Here is a 19,877-nt window from a genome sequence, read left to right on the forward strand (position 1 = left end):
TTTAAGAGTAATTAGGAAGGGGGTTGGAAGGCCGAAAATGGCACATCTGTCCTGTCCTGGCTCAGTGGATAATAATAATAATAATAATGTTGGCATTTGTTAAGCGCTTACTATGTGCAAAGCACTGTTCTAAGCGCTGGGGAGGATACAAAGTGATCAGGTTGTCCCATGTGGGGTTCACAGTCTTAATCCCCATTTTACAGATGAGGTAACCAAGGCTCAGAGAAGTGAAGATCACTAAGTTAAGCTGTTTGGTTTGGAAACAACTGTTTGCAGTTTTAGCCAGAGTCTGCAGGGGATAAAGGATCGAAAAGAATCGAATGTGATAGTGGTACGGAGGGGTTGTCTGGTTTGGAGCCTGGCTTCTCTTCCTCATCTGTATGAGGGGAGGAAAAAGGTGGGAGTTTCCCCTTCGGTTCAGGCCAAGTCTGCATGAGGAAAGATCTAAATGTAGGTTGAATTTCACGGATTTGGTGAATCAGTCTGTGTCTTAATGACACAAAGTGATTCTGAGTCATTAGCCAGCATAGGCTGGAGGGATTTTCTACCGCTGGGTTCATCTACCCTGGCCGGCTTACCTGAATTCTGGGGACTGCCCTGGGACCACCTGGAGGGGCAGAAGGTTAGAAGGACCCTAGGTTGGAAAGATGGAAAAGCCTGAAATGGTGCAGTCAGTCAGGCAGACATGCTAGTGATAAGAGGAGCTTGGAGGTGAGATTTGTGGTTGGCAAATCCTCTCTCACTTTATGTTGTTTTTTCGCAACAGCAAACTAAATGAGCAAACATTTTGCTACTGAAAATTATCTTCAAAATCCTGCTTGCCACAGAGTGTGCTCCTGGGCTTGGGTCTCACAAAGATTCTCTCTAGACAATAATTCTACACCAATCCTCGATGAAGTTTGAATACAACACTTTTCCTGATGACAGGTGGTTAACAAGTAGAAAAATATGAATCTCAGGAATCAGGTTCGCTGTTAACAAGCCACACAAACGCTTAATGCACAGAGGAGTGATGTATTATATCTACCAGTACAGGCTCCTGGGTAGCTTTTCCTTCTCTTAGTCAAACAGGAAACTAAGCTTTTGCCTCACTTCCTTTCATCTCTGCTCTTTAGAGAAGCTGGAATTTAATGATAACTTTTTTTCTTAGAATGAAACAGTAAATGCCTAACACAAGTACCATTAAGAATATAACAATCTGCATGAAGGGCACCTGTTGATTCAGTGAGATGATTTAAAAAGATATGAATGGGAATTTCTTTGATGCCATGAATGTGGTTTGTCTAAAACACAACTTAACAAAGGTTATATGCCTCAAGTACTGGCTTCTGGCTTAAAACCAGAAGTTCTTCAGCAACTGAGGATGAATGAGAAGACTAAGTGCCATAGTTATCCAGACTAGGCAAAAAACTGCACTTGAGAATGCCCCCTCCAAATGAAGACACAACTGTGCCTACTAGAAGCAAAGGGAGAGGGAATGCTTCAGTGTTAAGGATACATTAGCCTAAACTATGCATTTTAGAAAAGAATTGTATTGTCCTTTCTTCAAAAGAGGAACAAAAAACAACAAGGGAAAAACTAACCAAGGAATCTGGAGTTTTCTGATCATATCTAGTCCCAGTTTCCCCTCTCTTCGTCTCGGTAATTTCCTGACACAGAAAGAAAAAACCTGCACTGCATTATAGGAAAAAAACTTGGGAGTTGTTCCTAGTGGCATCCTAGATGGTTGTAAGATTAGTAGGGGAACCGAAAGACATGGCAGACCTTCCCACCCACTCTGTGGCAGTAATTCTAGTGAGTGTAACCCTAACAACTGACCAAAGGCCAAAATTTGGCATTTCTTTGGAGGTGGCCCTGACAGTACCACACTCTCAGATGGATATGTACAGGGCTCAACAAATACTGACTTAGTTCAACAGCCAAACAAAATCACCTCCTATCAGATGTTCACCGACCTTGGCTTTTCACTTTTCACAAGTGAGATGACAAGCGTATTTGTTGAATTCAAGATAGATAAAGGTATACCATGAAAATACCACAGAGAAGAAACGTAGCCTAGTGAAAAAGAACATGGGCCTGGGAATCAGAGGACCTGGGTTCTAATCCCAGCTCTGCCACTTGTCTGCTGTGTTACCTTGGACAAGTCACTTCCCTGTACCTCAATCACCTCACCTGTGGGGATTAAGACTGTGAGCCCCATGAGGGACATGGACTGCTTCCAACCTTGCATCTACCCCAGCATTTAGTACAGTGCCTGGCATATAATAAATGCTATAAATGCTTAACAAATACCATTTAAAAAAATCATCCTCTGCCCTCTCCCTTTCTTTCTCCTAGGGGAGAAATTAATGATCACGTCCCCTAGATCACCAGAGACAAAGCTCCATGGTGAAGTACCTCGCAAGTCAGATGCCTACTTTTTCACTCACTAGCTGGAAACCAGATCACTGCACTCATTTCCAAAATAGCATGTCATGGAGCTTCAAACTGTGAAGAGAATGGTTGAACCGGTAGGAAATGAAGGCCCAGGCAGAAATAGGACCAGAAGGCCCTTCTACTAACTCTTACAAGGAAGCCCCTACGGCTGGGGCTATTGGGCAAAAATCCTCTTTGTTTTTAGGGGCCATTCTAACCTTCACTGAGGACATAGTTAATTTAGTTACGTTTACTGAAATTCTTGGATCTGCCTTATTTCTATGCTTCAGAAATTGAAGGAGAAAGACAAGGAACTCTAGCAAGTCAGGTGGATAGCAAGCTTTTAAACTGAAAATGCAAAAGCCTGAACTTCTGAGGGTCTGGGGAATGCAAAATTACCCAGTAGTTTCCACTGAGAATATATGAATTACTGAAAAATAGAAATATATGTTCAGTAGTAATTTTCAATTTTAAAAGTGTTTTAAAATTTAGCCAGTAGTTATTTTTCCAAATAAAGCTGCAACATAAAAGCATTGTATTTCACAAGGTGACACACAAGACTCTTAAACAAACCCCAATGACTCATTATGGCATTTGTGAATACAAAGGTTAATTATCAAAACAGAAAGGCAGATAGGTGACCAAAAGGTTTGCAGATATGACCCTATGTGTTAATCAAAAAGTCACAAGTTATCCAATACAAGCAACAAAAAAATTTTGAATTGGCTCATGAAAGCTGCGCTGCTGCTCATTAATTCCCTGAAAACTGTTCATTCCCTATAAATCAATTAATTTCTGTTAACCACCTCACTTACTTGATCTCTTCCTGCTTTATGTGATGTCATGTGACGTTCAAGCTGTGTTCTATATGCAAAAGTATAGCTGCAAAGGGAACAACTAAAGTTATCCTCATTCTTTTCATGGCGGTATTTAATGTGTTCCTTCAGAGAGGTAAAGCGTTTGTAGCCTCTATCACAATACGGGCAGGTAAGCAGTTGAGAGAATGCATCTGGTGTTCCTGTAGAAGAAAGAAAATATGCTTTTTAAAAAACATGAACAAAACTCACAAAACAGGAGTTAGAATTCATGTCACATTTGCGAATACCTAAACATCAGGGGAAGATGGATCATGCTAAAAAAGTACTCCTATAGTTCCACCACTAAATATTCATTGGTTTTTGCCCAAATGTCATTGTTATTCACTAGGTGACTTAGCTAGGGCAGGTCAGTTGGATATGTGAGAAAATTGCACTGCACTAAGTATTGGGGTAGATACAAGATGACCAGGTTGGACACAATCCCAAAGCTCACAGTCTTAAGTCCCATTTTACAGATAAGGTAATAGGTGGGTTCCCCCGCTCCCGGAAGGGTCCTTCCCCCTGGACACTGCCACGAGGGCCCGGGATCTCCCTCCCTTCCCAAGCAGCCTGCTATCGGGCTCCAGTGACCTGTGGCTGGGCTTCTAGCCGTCTCCCTCCCAGATATCTGCATCCCCGCTCAAGGACACAGAGACCCTCTCTCCCCTTCCCCCACTGCAGGCCCCGTGGCCGGTCAGAAGCTCTTATATCTCCCAGATGGCCCTCTACAGTTGATCTCTCTGCTGACCATCCAACTCCCCTGGATTGTGCCCCCTCCCATCACACTAGACTCACCCCTTGAAGCGATCTCTAGTCCATCCAGGTAGCCAATCTGGGCCATGGGACATTGTCCCCCCCCCGCTTCCCCTCGCCATAAGTGACCTTTTTGGGGGAGCCCTCACTCCCTCCTTCCCTGTGTTAGGCCCAAACTGTATGTGACTGATTCCCTCTGCCCCCCTCCTTGGGTAATGAGGCCCTTGTTCTCGCTGTGTTACTTTAGCAACTACCTACATTCGCACCTATTCAGCCCACCCATGTTATTTGGCTGTTTACTCCTCTTCCCAGGCATTTCCTCTCCCATGAGCCCCCATAACAGTTCTGCCCTTCTCCAGAACTGCCATCCACAGGACTCCAACCTCCACCACACCTCAGGGACAATTCTGCCAAGAGCCCCTGGACTCTCCTTGCCATTCGCCTTTTTGATTGCACTGACCCATGGTCAACTCAACCTTCTGCGCTGGGCATCATCCTCTTATTTTATTATTTCTATTGCATGCTAATTGTTAACTGCTCACTGTGCTGTCATTTACCTTGCTGACTTCACCATGAACTATCAAATTCCCTGCTTCCATCTGCCCTTCCCCATCCTCACCTTCCCCTTCCCCTTCCCCTCTCCCACCCAGCTCTTTCCCTCACCCCCCTCCCTCCTCCTCACCCCCCTCCCCAGAATCCCTCTGTACCAGTGCCAACCCTTTCCCCTCCTTCCAAACCGCTTCCTTGCTGGATCAATCTCTCATCCTATCCCGACTGGATTACTGCTTCAGCCTCCTTTCTGATCTCCCATCCTCTTGTCTCTCCCCGCTTCAGTCTATACTTCACTCCACTGCCCGGATTATCTTTCTACAGAAACGCTCTGGGCATGTCACTCACACCTGTATATATGTATATTACCTGTATATATGTATATATGTTTGTACATCTTTATTATGCTATTTATTTATTTATTTTACTTGCACATATCTATTCTATTTATTTTATTTTGTTAGTATGTTTGGTTTTGTTCTCTGTCTCCCCCTTTTAGACTGTGAGCCCACTGTTGCGTAAGGAATGTCTCTATATGTTGCCAACTTGCACTTCCCAAGCGCTTAGTACAGTGTTCTGCACACAGTAAGCGCTCAATAAATACGATTGATTGATTGATTGATGTCACTCCCCTCTTCAAAAATCTCCAGTGGTTGTCTCTCAACCTTTGCATGAAGCAAAAACTCCTCACTATTGGCTTCAAAGCTCTCCATCACCTTGACCCCTCCTATCTCGCTTCTCTTCTCTCCTTCTACAGCCCAGCCTGCACATCCGCCAAACTAGCTCTCTTCCTCCTTTCAAAGCCCTACTGAGAGCTCACCTCCTCCAGGAGGCCTTTCCAGACTGAGCCCCCTTATCCTCTTCTCCTCCTCCCCTCCCCACAGAACTTGTGTATATTTGTACATATTTATTACTCTATTTTATTAATGATGTATAGATATCTATAATTCTATTTATTTTGGTGGTATTGACACCTGTCTACTTGCTCTGTTTTGCTGTCTGTCTGCCCCTTCTACACTGTGAGCCCATTGTTGGGTAGGGACTATCTCTGTATGTTGCCAAATTATGCTTTCCAAGTGCTTAGTACAGTGCTCTGCACATAGTAAGTGCTCACTAAATACGATTGAATGAATCAATGAATGAAATTACTCGCCCAAGGTCACACAGCAAACATCACAGAGCTGGCATTAGAACCCAGGACCTCTGACTCCCATGTTGGGAGAGAAAGATGGATCAATCTTTAGTACTAGGTGCTTGGGAGGGTTCAGGACTTAACGGACACAGTCCCTATCCACAAGGAGCTCACAAAATACCACAGCTCAGAATGAAAGTCAATGAACATTTGGCTCTGAACATATCTACCATCGAACCTAGTCATTCTAACACAAATTACATTGATAATTAACATTATTTTTATCCCCAAAAGATGGATAGCTATTATTGTCAATTGCTTTGGATCAATGTATTAACAAGAAAAACATCCCTACCCTCTGCTCTAATTCCCAGGACAAAACACAACTTAGATTTATACAGTAGCCCTCAGCCAGGGTAACTTGTATTTTGATATAAACACGTATTATTGACCCTAGTTTAGAATTGGGGAACCCAGCAGACCAAGTAGTTTGTCTTCCTCAAATACATAAAGACAGTTAGTAGCAACTGCGTCAAGTGAAAGTATCAAGTTCAACAGGAAACACCTTTTATTCCTTTTTCTACTCTTAACTGGATTGTGCTGTCTTGATGCAGAGAAAATCCTAACTTCCTGTTTTGGAGAGCTGCACTGTACAGCGTTAGATGGAGATAACTGAATTCACTTCCTGCCCTAAAAGAAATCCCTCCTATGGGCAGGTGATGGGAAAAATGGCCGTTTGGGTTTCCACACTTCATCAGTCGTATTTATTGCCAACCATTTCAATCATTCAATCCATGGCATTTACTGAGCGTTTCAGTGAATGTAGAGCACTGCACTAAGCACTTGGAGGCCTACGATACAATAGAATTGGTAGACACATGTCCAGAAGGAGCTTACAGTCTAGAGGGGGAGGCAGATATTAAAATAAATTACGGATATGTACATAAGTGCTGTGGGGTGGAAGGTGGGGTGAATATAAAGTGCTTATAAAGGGTACAGATCTAAGTGCACAGGTGACACAGAAGCGAGAGGGAGTACGGGAAATGAGGGCCTGAAACTGGACGTTTTGGTTGGCAAAACTGAAACTGGTGGTTGGTTTTGCCTGGCAAAAGTTCAAGCCCACCACGTGGGTCTACTCAGTTCTGCCATAACGGGCGTTTTCACCAAGGGTCTGGAATGGAATGCTGTTAGGGCGTGAGGGGTTGCTCTTCTGACGTCAGCATATTAAGATCTGGGCTGGCATAATGTCAGAAGCAATGGATTGGGCACATGTCTGCACGCTCATGGTGTCAGACACGGTGAGTACTACAACCTGGGTCATGACACTTGTCCCCCCGCCACCAAAAATGATGGCATTTATTAAGCGCTTACTATGTGCAAAGCACTGTTCCCCTCCTTCCTCTCCCCCTCGCCCCCCTCCATCCCCCATCTTACCTCCTTCCCTTCCCCACAGCACCCGTATATATGTATATATGTTTGTACATATTTATTACTTTATTTATTTTCCTTGTACATATCTATTCTATTTATTTTATTTTGTTAATATGTTTGGTTTTGTTCTCTGTCTCCCCCTTCTAGACTGTGAGCCCACTGTTGGGTAGGGACTGTCTCTGTACTTGTACTTGTACTTCCCAAGCGCTTAGTACAGTGCTCTGCACACAGTAAGCGCTCAATAAATACGACTGATTGATTCTAAGTGCTGGGGAGATTACAAGGTGATGGGGTTGTCCCACGGGAGGCTCACAGTCTTAATCCCCATTTGACAGATGAGGGAATTGAGGCACAGAGAAGTTAAATGACTCGCCCAAAGTCACACAGCTGACAATTGCCAACTTGTACTTCCCAAGCGCTTAGTACATCTCTCTGCACACAGTAAGAGCTCAGAAAATATGTTTGAATAATCTGACTCCAAAGCCTTTCCACTCTGCCAGGCTGCCCAGGGAAGGTATCTACTAACCCTGTTACATCCTACTTTCCCAAGTGCTTAGTACAGCACTCTGCACACAGTAAGAGCTCAGTAAATATGTTTTAATAATCTGACTCCAAAGCCTTTCCACTCAGCCAGGCTGCCCAGGGAAGGTATCTACCAACCCTGTTACATCCTACTTTCCCAAGCACTTAGTAGAGCTCTCTGCACACAGTAAGAGCTCAGTAAATATGTCTGAATAATTAATTGATTGATTAACTGATTGCTCAACCCCACCTCCACAAACAGCTGCCCGGGGCAGAGCTCTCCGCTAGCCTGGAGTTAAAGGAGGGACTTGAGCTCAGGTGTTTTTAGTGTTGAAGGGCAGCCTTGCCCCCAGCCCTAATTAACCCAGGTGCTTCTAAATGAAGTGTGGAGGCACTGGCCCTTTATGGCCCCAGCGGCTGCTGGGCTTTTCCCTGCCCTATATAAGGCTCTTGATTCGGGCCTGCCTCACTTTACAAGAGGAGAGGAGACAGAGCATGGCCTGCCGTGGGTCCAGGTAAGGAGGGGGGACCTGGCTGTTTCAGCTACATCCGCCCGGCCCTTTTTTTAGGGTGGGTGTGGGATTGAAATTGTGGGGATTGCTGATGACTATTGCATTGATGATGATAATGAGGGTTGGGGAGGGCTGTTAGGGGTGGATTCAGGGTTTGTGAAATGATTTAAAAACACATGTTGGGGGGCAAGGGAATGGGTTGTGATACTGCCAATGATGTGTATATGTTGTACATTGCCCAGGGCTGGGGAGGATTTGGGAAACTGGGGAGGGAGTGTGGGAGGGTGAGTGTCCTGGGGGGTTCTGATGATTTTCGTGGGTTTGGGGCCGGAGGGAGGGTCTGAGGAGGGAGGAGTTTAGAACTGCCCTTGCTGGCTGGGGTTTGGGGGGCACATGCGGGTTGGTTTGGGGAATAGATAGATAGCCTAGGTCTTGGGGAAAGTCTGGCCTGGTTTGGGGGTGACTACTGGGCCTCGGGTCTACAGACCCGAAGGGCTGGGACAGAGGACGCCTTGATGACGGACGAATGGGGCATGTGGGCTGAGTGTCAGGTGATGCATGCTCACTGTCTGTTGGTTTGTCTACACCTCTGTGTGTCTGCACATTGGTCTGTCTGCCCCACTTTCTGTAATAATAATAATAATAATCATAATTATAATGGTATTTGTGAAGCGCTTACTATGGGTCAAGCACCATTCTAAGCGCTAGGGTAGAGACAAGGTAATCAAGTTGTCCCACGTGGACCTCACAGTCTTCACCCCCATTTTACAGGTGAGGTCACCAAGGCACAGAGAAGTGACTTGCCCAAAATCACACAGCTGACAAGTGGCAGAGCTGGGGTTAGAGCCCACAACCCCTAAGCCCGGGCTCTTTCTACTAAAGCCATTCTGATTTTCTAATAAGAGGGTGGGGACACTGTCCTCTCTATACATGAGAAGCAGTATGGCTTGGTGGGTAGAGCATGGGCTTGGGAGTTAGAAAGGCCTGTATTCTAATCCCAAACCAGCCACTTTGCTGTGTGACCATGGGTAAAGTGATTCACTTCTCTGTGGTTCATTCATTCAATCGTGTTTACTGAGCGCTTACTGTGTGCAGAGCACTGTACTAAGCGCTTAGTTACCTCATCTGTAAAAGGGGGATTAAGATTAGGAGTCCCATGTGGGACAGGATCTACTAATAATAGTATGTGTCCAGCACCATTCTAAGCTCAGGGGGAGCTACAAGATAATCAGGTTGGACACAGTCCGAGAAGCTTGTATCTATCCTTGTGCTTAGTGGAGAGCCTGACACACAGGAAATATTGAACAGGTACTGTAAAAAAAGAACTCAGAACTCAAAATGGTGGCAGATGCCCCTGCCATGGCTGCGGTATTGGGCTCTCCTCCCTTCAAAGCCCTACTGAGAGCTCACCTCCTCCAGGAGGCCTTCCCACACTGAGCCTCCTCCTTCCTCTCCCCCTCCTCCCCCTCCCCCTTGCCTTACCTCCTTCCCCTCCCCACAGCACCTGCATATATTATTCTATTTATATAGTAAATAAATAGTAAATACGTAAAACTCAACGTATTTATTACTCTATACATATTTACTCTATTTATTTTATTTTGTTAATATGTCTTGTTTTGTTGTCTGTCTCCCCCTTCTAGACTGTGAGCCTGCTGTTGGGTAGGGACTGTCTCTATATGTTGCCAACTTGTACTTCCCCAGTGCTTAGTACAGTGCTCTGCACACAGTAAGCGCTCAATAAATGTGATTGAATGAATGACACAAGGGTTTTCTAAAAAAAGTTGTTGAAGTGTCACTCTGTAATCCTAATTTGCACTACTTCACTTTTCCAGTAGGGAAACTGTCTTTGTTAGCACCTTGCTCTCACCTTTCTTTTCTCCTTTCCCCTTCCTACCATTTATATTTTGTGCAAAGATCTTAGTTCACAGGGGTGTAACTGCAATCAATTCTCCTATTACACTATTATTCAGGAGTCCTGAAGAATCTCACACCAGTGAAAACTTGCACTGAAGTACTCACACTGTACCTGAAAACCCCTTCTCCTGACACCACTCTGCACTAGATTCAGAAAGACATGTGTTGTAATAATTTTTATGTTGCCAACTTGTACTTCCCAAGTGCTTAGTACAATGCTCTGCACATAGCGCTCAACAAATACGATTGATTGATTGATTAATCTGATTTAACAGTATGGCCCAGTGGAAAGAGCACAAGCGTGGGAGTCAGAGGATACCTGGCTTCTAATCTGGCTCCATCACGTGCCTCCTATGTGACCATGGGCTAATCACATAACTTCTCTGTCCTTCAGTTTAATCCCCATTTTACGTATGAGGTAACTGAAGAATGGGGATTAAATCCTACTCCCTCCTATTTAGACTGTGAGCCCCATGTAGAACAGGGACTGTGTCCAACCTGATTATCTTCTATCTCATCCCAACACTTAGTACAGTGCCTGGCATGTAATAGGTGCTTAACAAGTACCATAACTGATTAAATAGGATGGGCTCAAGCCAATCGTTTCCATTGCAACTGCTGCTTATTCCACAGATTTTCAAAGACGTATCCTCCTGGCACTTGACAGGAAACCGTTCTATAGCATTTATGGCTGTTTGCCTAGAATGGCCTAAATAAGTTTAGCTCCATTTTTCTTGGTTTCCTCATTTCCTCTCTCACATCAAGGGGAAGGAAACAGAGAAAAAAGAAAATCAGCATGTTCCTCAGGACAATCTACTTATTTTCCTCTTTGCTGTGGGAACAGATAGAGAGGAATGATGTGCTAACCTGGTGAATAAGAAACTACTTCTTATTCAATAATGACCTCATGGGCTGATCACTACTTCTGGTTAATTGTGCTGATGGGAGCCAGATTTTTGAGGATGAACAAAGAAGTCAATGTCCTGAAGGTGGAGGGAGTGGCAGAGGAGATAAGAGATCATCATTTTAATCATTAGCAGCGTTTACTGAGTGTACAGATTTGTGCAGAGCACTGTGGAAAGCCTTAAAGGAAATGAGAGATGGGGTTCCAGCCTTTAAGAAATTTTCAGGCTTCTAGGAGAGCAGGGAGACAGAATGTCAGAAAAGCACTTGTATACATAAGCAATTTCAGCTTTGCATACATATACACTAATGATCAAGTGACTGGAGCAGGAGGGGGTGTGGTGGGGGGTGGGCATATAGGGGAGTGGGGATTAGTCTGCGAAAGATTTCCGTGTTCCTGTGGCTGGGCCAGGCATCTACTGGAACAGTGGTACTCGATAGCGCCATGGACAAAAATCAGTGCCTAAGGAATCTGTGATCCAGGGAGTGTTACTTTCTGGTTGGAGAGAGGAATTGGTGGGGAACTTTGCCTTCAAAGCGTTTGCTTAGGTTGAGGCAGACAAGGCCTTCCCTTCTTCCCGTCGCCACCATGTCTGGGCCAGACTCATGGTAAAACCCCAGGGCCTCAACGTCTGCCACGACCCAGAAAGGATGGCTGGTAGGTAACTGAACCTGGACCAACACTGGTCAGCGATGTCCTCAGTGACTGACCACTAAATCCCGTTGACTGGTTGTGGACCAAAGGCTCCCAGGATGTAGGCAAAGACCGGTATTTGAGAGAAAGCTTTGGGCAACATTATCCAGGGATATAGTTGCCACAGGGATGGGTAAGCAGATGCCAGGCAATATTATCTTTGCAGCATTAAGCTGCAAAGAGGGGCATGTGGATTGCTTTGTGGCTCTACTTGACAAAGGTCCTTCTGAGATTACTGCAGTGAGCACCTTCCCCTGATCACGCAGGTCCTGAGAATGTCACCTCAACTTAGAACTACCTTTGATTACAAGAGACTGGGACAATTTACTCTTTAGGCCTTTTGGTCCTGGTCCTACTTCAGGGAACCGAAGGTACCTGTACAGTTGGCACCCATTCTGTCATCTTGGCAACCAGAGCATTTCTGGTAGTGAGGTCAATCTACACGGGTTATGCTAACAGCATCTTAATTACAAAGCCGAAGATGATGTAAAGTCCTTGAGGATTGTTTACAGCATCTAATATTTTGAGAGGAGTTTAAGCCAGGGTACGTCAGCCTGCACAAGCCCCAAAGTAATGGGAAAATGGAGAACTGGGCCTTTATCTTCACTTTTTTCTCTTGGCGGACTGGTAGGGAAACGCCATGCTTAAAGGGGACTGGAGAAGGAAGTGCCATACAAGTATTCTGTCTATTCCCAGTCTGGGCTAAAGTATGCGGATTGTGGGTCCATTAATGCCCACCTGTGAAACTGTGGTATTTCTTTCTTGCTGAGAATTTGCCCTGACACAAATTAACAGAGTTAACAGTGAACAGAGATTAGGGCTGAGAATGATAGAAAATGAATTATATAAAATGGTCCAGTGATAGCATTAGTTATTTTAGGTTTTGGGGTGTCAGGACCTTTGACTCAACTGCATCAATTTTTCATCTGTGTTGGTAAGAACATCAGTGCTTCCGGACGTTTTCCAGTATTTGGGGCACAGATGCCTCTTTGACAATTTCAGGGTGTATCACCTTATATGACAACTTAATATGACAACTGGCCCTTAAGGTTGAAAACATGGCCATGTCCAACCTGATTATCTTGTAACTACCTCAGTGCTTAGAACAGTGCCTGGCACAGAGAAAGCATTTAACAAGTACCATAAAAAACAACAAAAAAGTATATATATCTGTGGGCTCCTAATAATGTTCTCTATAGTCTTAAGGCAGGGTACAATTCAGCGATGTGAATAATTTTCTCTAGCCTATGTAGTGGAGAATCATTTACCATTTTCATCATGACCACTAGCTTCTGGCGTGCCTTGTCTCTGGTCCTCTTCAGGTGCTTCAGGATAAATAACAGCTGTATCTTCTTGTTGCAGGAATTCTTCAACATTTGGATCGTGGTTTTGTTCATTTTCTGCATCTGAGTCACATTCATCATCTTTTACTAAAAGTAAAATGCAAATGTTGTAAAAACAATTTCACCACTATGTGCTAACCAAATTTTCTTCACTGAAAAGAAACTTTCCGAGATACGGGATCCCTCTTGAACTTGGAGGCAGCATTAACCGAAGCTCAAAGCCAAATACACACCATAAGGAGCAATTTCATTATACGAATTAGAGCTCTTTGAACTAAATCTGTTAAAATTTCCTTATCCTACCTATGGGACTGGGCCTAGACAAGACCAAAAGGAACAGGAGGAGGAACAGGGGCCCGTCCCCTCCCAGGTCAGGGTCTCCACATACCTGTAACATTCGTAGGAATGGGTTTGCACCCAGTTTTTTGGGACCTCCTCCTTTCACTTCCTGTCTTTGCACATGGACGCATGGATTAGGATTGGCTGGGGCCTTGAGCTGCTGCCCACCATCCCTCCTGGAGACAGTCAGAATGGTGCCAATCTTCAAAACCTTAGGGGCCCATCCCTCCTGGAAAGCTCCTGGGGTTGTGGGGGAGGGAACAGGAGGACCCTGGAGTCTAGAGCTCAGAGTTATCTGGGCTATACTGGGTGGGTTGGAGACACAGCAGCAGAAGCGTGTGCTCTTAGAAATCCCGTCTCTGCATAATGCAGATGGGAAGGTGGTTATGAGGTAGGGAAGAGAAAGATATTTACGGGCTTCCTCTTGCCTCTCTGCCTCTCCCTCCCCACCCTAACCTCTCATAACAGATGGGGCGCCACAGCGGGCTAATTGCCCTGGATTCCCCTTCCCACTCCACTATATTCCTCCTAGTTTCCAAAAACACAAGATACAGGAGCAGTTCTGATTGAGTTGCCTATTTCACAATGAATTAATGACAACATAGAAAATAATCCGCAACTAAAAAGATCACTTCCCATTCCTTGGCTGTGTATAGCATGTTCTGAATATGATTAATCACGGGTTCACATAGGCCTGGAATTCAGGCGCCTGGCTATTTAATAATAAATGATCTGAACAGCTGGATTGTGTTTTCTTAAGGAGGGTGAGAGGACTCAGTTTCAGGGAAACAGTAGTCAACTAGTACTGTCTCTCCCTTTTCCTCCACAGGAAAGTTTTCGGATCTTTGACAACAGATATTTCTTCCCCTGAAATATCACATATAATTGTGGAATCTGTGGCAGGAGCTACTTGACTGGGATCCAAAAGGCAGATGGGAAGAGTCATTCAGAAATGGTGGAGGAGGAACTGAGAGTTAGCTACTGGATTTTTAAAATAATACCACTTCAATTTTCCTCTGGTTGGTAATCACCAACGTTGGGGTAGCCTGTTCATGCAGTTGTCGAACTGTAAATGTTCTAGAATGGATCCCAGGCTGGCTGTGGCTCATTTCTTTATAGAAAATAGAACAGCAAGAAGCCTCGGTGAATTCAAGGTGAGGCCTCATCAGACATCAGAATCACTCTTGGGCAGGGGAGAGGGTGGCATCTGCCAACAGATTTATATGGTAACAGGCATTTTTGCTTAAAAGTGCCATCGGTCACAATAATGCTGTGGCAGGAAAGGTAACAGCATACCCCTTGGAGTTGGCTGGAGTGAAAAAACCTTCAGCGTCTGTTAAGCAACAGAAACGAGGTCATAATTTTCTCTTTTCCATGGTTTCATTTTTGAACCTCCAGTTACTGCACTTCTCTAACGACATCAGAAATCTTGCTGCTGTTATCTCAATGAGGAGGCTCAGATGTATCACAGAATTAATCAATCAATGGTATTAAGCACTTACTATGTGCAGAGCATTGTTCTAAACACTTGGGAGAGTACCATACAACATAATTAGTAGACATGTTCTCCACTCATAATGAACTTAGGGTCTAGAGGGAAAAACTACTTTTTTAAAGTCAGCCTTTACTTGAAAATTAAATTAGCACTATGCAGGATTGTGCACATGCAAATTTCTATGTAGAAGCAAGAAAAAGCAAACCTAAACCATTTTGACTTTGGGTAAATGTTCCAAGGCATATATTTAGCTTGGCTGTCTATTAAAGATGTCAAAATTCAGATTACAGGGAATTACAGGGTGGAGATTACAAACTGAAAAGTATATTCACTAACTTCTTATTCTCCCTCCAGTTATTATTTGTTAAAGCGAAGCAGTGTGGCCTAGTAAAAAGAGCACAGGTCGGAAGTCAGAGGACCAGCTGTGCCAATTGCCTTCTGTGTGACCTTGGACAAGTCACTTAACTTCTTTGTGCCTCAGTTTCCCCATCTGTAAAATACCTGCTCTCCATCCCACTTAGACCATGACCTCCATGTGCGACAGGGGCTGTGTCCAACTGTGTATCTACCCCAGTGCTTAGAACAGTGCTTGACAGAATAAGTGCTCCATAAATACCACCATAATAAATATAAAGGGAAGTTTCATGACTCCCTCTTTCCTTTATATCACTGCAGTTGAGCTTTTTGAAAATGACTAATATGAGTTTAGAAAAAAGGAACAATTGGGGGAACAGGATTATTTTATTTCTTGGAACTGCCAATCTATCCTGCGGTAAGAAGCTTTGCAACTCTACAGGCAAGAAGTGAACTCAAGAGCAGAGGGAGGGAAATTAGGCCTAAACTAGTTATAATAATAATAATGACTATGGTATTTGTAAGCCCTTACTATATGCAAGGCACTGTACGAAGCACTGGGGTGAATACAAGCCAATCAGGTTGGACACAGTCCCTGTCCTACATGGGGCTCACAGTCCTAATCCCCATTTTACAGATGAGGTAACTGAGGTCCAGAAAAGTGAAGCAACTTGCCCAAGGTCACACAGCAGACAAGTGGAAGAGCCTGGATTAGAACCCAGGACATTTTGACTCCCAAGTCTGTGTTCTTAAAAGATTTCTGAGGCCGCACATCAGCCATGCCTGAAATTTCTGTGAATCCACCCCTTTCACTCACTACCTTGGAGCACAGTACTATCTCACTGTGCCTAGTGTAAAGCTGATCCAGTCACAATGCATTTTTCTCCCAATTTCATTGCTTCTAATGAGGAGCTCTGAGCTAAAAGTGAGTGAGCAGTTTGGAAGAGGACAAGGAATGATGCCTTTGAAAAAGGACCCAGAGTTGTGTTGTTAGCATGGGAACAGGGAGGCATTTTGATGTGAATGAGTTCACAACCACCTTCCCTGATTAACCCATCTCCCAAGTCATATCACTTCTGGCAGCCAGCTCTAGTGCTTGTGTGTTTCATTTTGCCCTTCCTCTGCACTTGTGCATATATGTATCATCAACTGTACAATCAATAATTGATTTAGATTATTCTATTCATAAATATTTCACACCACCCTCTCCAGTTAGAGCAAAAGCTCATCATGGGCAAGGATAGTGCCCTTGCTTGTGGTGCACTTTCCCAAGTGCTGAGTACAGTGTACTACACCCAGTGAGCCTCATTTAATTCACTTCCTACTACTGAAAGAGTTCACAGAAAAAAACAAAACTGAGAAACATGAGGCTAGTCAATGTGTCTGCCTGTAGCTGCAGAAACCCTAAATCCACAAATCCCATAAGAGCCTTCTACATTTAACTTGTGGACAGGGAACGTGTCACTTTGCTATCCTGTACCTCCCAAGGGCCTGGTACAGTGCATTGCCCAAAAGCAGGTATTCAACAAATGTTACTACTTAAGCCTCAAGTCTTGCCAACTTTGGTTTTGTCAGCCATGAAGACTTTCAGGAACCAACCCTAGGGAGGTGTGGCTGTTCTCTAATCTTGGAAGAGCTTGATCTTCTTTTGATATCTACAGGTCCTTGTGACCAAGGATGAATTTCTTCTGCCTAAAGATCTGATTTCAATGGATTATTTATGGTCTGTTGAGTGCTGCACACTCAATTCACTTTGACAATGAAGAGCAAGCTGAAATGCCAGCTAACTGGGCCATGGGAGGGGGTTGCTCATCAGCCCTTGATTCCAAGGGCAAACAGTGGGCTGCAGCTCTGAAAACTGTATTTCCCCATCAACAAGGTTTAACTTCGACAGAAACAGTACTAAACAACATGTATTTGTTTCTCATTGAAATTCAGGTTGCACTAATAACAACCAGTTTAAATATTTTACATAATCTGTAGCATAGCAAATATTTGTGAGCAAGTATTTGCTTGAATACATTATTCATGCAGGTTAAACTCATTGCATGACATGTAGTTCTTAGAAATTCTTCTGTAGGCCTACTAAATTGCCATCGTGTACATCTTCATTTGTTGTGAATGGAAAAAAATGGCAATTGATTCACCAATAGTGTTTACTGAGAACACGGAATGTTGTACTAAATGCTTGGGAGAGTAAAATAAAGGTAAAAGACACAGTCTTTGCCCTCCAGAAGATAACTACAATCTAAAAAAGAAAGAATATAAGAATGGAAAGAAAGATAAGTGAGTAAAGTGATTAAAGAAGAGGATAATACATACAGTCACCCACAGCAATTTTGTGTACATGCATAAGCAATGGGATGGTAGTTGGGAGGCTATGACCTGGGGAGTAGAAACTTAATTGTTGAAGGCCTCCTGAAGGAGGTGGGATTTAAGAAGGCCTTTCAAGATGGGGAGAGATATGGTCTGGTGGAACTACTGTCTGGAGTTCCAGGCAAGAGAAAATGTGTGACCAATGAGTTGGAAGTAAGGGAGTTGAGAACGAGGCATAGTGAGAAATTTAGCTTGGCAGGAAAAAGAGTGCAAGTTGGGGTATAGTGACAGAAGAGAGCAGATAGGTAAGGGCGAAAGAGAGCTGATGAACAGCTTTGCAGCAAATGGTCAAGCCTTTCTGCTTGAAGCAAAGAGGAATTGGAGGTTTAAAAAGGGTGAGGAAATGTGGCGAATGGCATTTCAGATTAATGATACAGCCAGTAGAATGATGTACGGATAGGAGAGGGGAGAGACTGGAGGAGGGGGACCAAGGAGGAATCTGTCCCATTATACTAGGTCTGCAGCAGGCTGGCAGCCATTTGGATGGCAAGGAAGAGGAGAATCTGATAAATGTGATGGAAGAAAAATTTCGCAACTCACTGAATGTGAGAGTTGAAAGACAGTGAGGAGTCAAGCACAATACCAAGGTTGCAGGTTTCTAAGACAGGAAGGATCGTGGTGGTGGTGACTGTCCTGGAAAAGTTAGGTGGAGAAGTGGATTTGAAAAGGAAGGGGAGTTCAGTTTTAAATTTTGAGTTTGAAGTGCCAGCAGGGGCATCCAGGTGGCAATTTCCCAGAAGCAAGATAAGTATGTGACTGTGGAGGAAGTAAAAGGTCCAGGCTAACAAGACATATTTGGGACTCATCTGCACTGAAGAGGTGGCTGAAGCTATCTTAGAGAGTGAATATAGAGAGAAAAGAAAAGGGGACCCAAAACAGAGCTTTGAGAGATGTCCATAGTTAGGGAAGCTGGCAAAAAAGACACTGAGGAGTGGCCAGAGAGGTAGGGGGAGGATCAGGACAGAAATTAATTAGTAAGACAAAGGTTGTTGCATGAGATTGCTTGGGTCTCTATTCCAAATTAAAATCCTTTTTATAACCATTATACAAGAGAGGGAGCGGGGCCTGGCGGAAAGCCGGGCTTGAAAGTCAGGAGACATTGGTTCTAATCCTGATTCTGCCACTTGCCTGCTGTGTGACTTTGGGTAAACCACTTAACTTCTCTATACCTCACTTTCCTCACCTGTAAAATGGGGATTAAATATCTGTTCTTCCTCCTACTTAAACTGCGGGCTTCATGTGAGAGAGGGGCTGGGTCCAACCAGATTCTCTCATCTAATTCAGTGCTTAGTATATTTTTGACACATAGTATGCACTTAACAAATACCACAATTACTTTTTAAATTAGTATTATCCCAAGAGCTAATTCTCACTTTCAATACAGTACTGTAGTTGAATTTATAATTATAGAGTTCTTCACCATATTCTGAATATTGAATTACTACTTAAAAATGAATTGTGAAATACATCTATGAATAATGAACTTCAAGGAAAATCCAAAAAAATATTATATTGGTGGAATTACTCTAACTGATGCTTGAAATAGAAATACGGTTGGGACCTTTCGACTGTTCATTGGCACATCCACCAGCATGGTGGCAGGAGCAGGAAGCAAGGGTATAACTCAATCTGTTTTACATTGAGTCAAACGTTTGGTAGGAGAGGAAGTAAAAATTATTCAAGTGAAATTTTTGAATCATCTGTGAATTTCAATTATTGACTGTAATCTCCGTCTTGAATAAACCTAATGAAGAGTTGCCTAAACTCTGTTTGCTTCTACACATATCACTCGATAATAATGAGAAGGACGAGGGATAAAACAGGACTCATTAAAATGCACCTCAGCAATTTAGAGGACTCTCACTTCCAAAACTGGTCTAGAGTTAATGGAAAATGCCAAGAGAATTAATAATACTGGTACCTGTACGTCCAGCTTCATCTGCTTGAGCTTCAGGCCCCAGGATTTCTTTTGCTTCCTTTCCTGCTGAAAAACATATTCCAAAGAAGGATTAAAAATAGTATCCTGCAGGTTTGTGTGTCCATCATTTGGCTTTTCAAAGTGATTTTCCAGAGTCCTATTGGTATGCGATGGCATATTTAAATTTAAAAAATATATATCTTCTAACACAAGGCCCTTTGTCACAGAGAGCCTTGAAATGATGTAGCTTTATAAGGAAATTAACTACATCATCTTACTGACACAAACACCTCTACCAAATCAATTTTTTTTTTTATGAGAAAGAACTGTATAGATAACTGAACAGATTTCCAGGCAGTGAATTTTG

The 19,877-nt window shown here is 43.6% G+C and overlaps 1 protein-coding gene across 11 annotated transcripts in view; it reads right to left on the bottom strand.

Moving 5' to 3' along the window:
• Positions 1 to 19,877, bottom strand: part of ZEB1 (zinc finger E-box binding homeobox 1) — a 165,782-nt gene that overhangs the window by 14,861 nt on the left and 131,044 nt on the right. For 9 of the 11 annotated variants that reach the window (XM_038755529.1, XM_038755527.1, XM_038755534.1 and 6 more), the window contains 3 exons: positions 19,514 to 19,576; positions 12,954 to 13,115; positions 3,231 to 3,433 (listed from right to left, as the gene is read on the bottom strand). In XM_038755529.1, the coding sequence (XP_038611457.1) occupies positions 3,231 to 3,433; positions 12,954 to 13,115; positions 19,514 to 19,576 (428 nt within the window). The remainder of the gene's footprint in view (positions 1 to 3,230; positions 3,434 to 12,953; positions 13,116 to 19,513; positions 19,577 to 19,877) is intronic. The other 2 variants (XM_038755530.1, XM_038755528.1) reach the window with 1 other exon arrangement.

Source organism: Tachyglossus aculeatus, chromosome 13 (genome assembly GCF_015852505.1).
Source record: "Tachyglossus aculeatus isolate mTacAcu1 chromosome 13, mTacAcu1.pri, whole genome shotgun sequence".
NCBI lineage: Eukaryota > Metazoa > Chordata > Mammalia > Monotremata > Tachyglossidae > Tachyglossus > Tachyglossus aculeatus.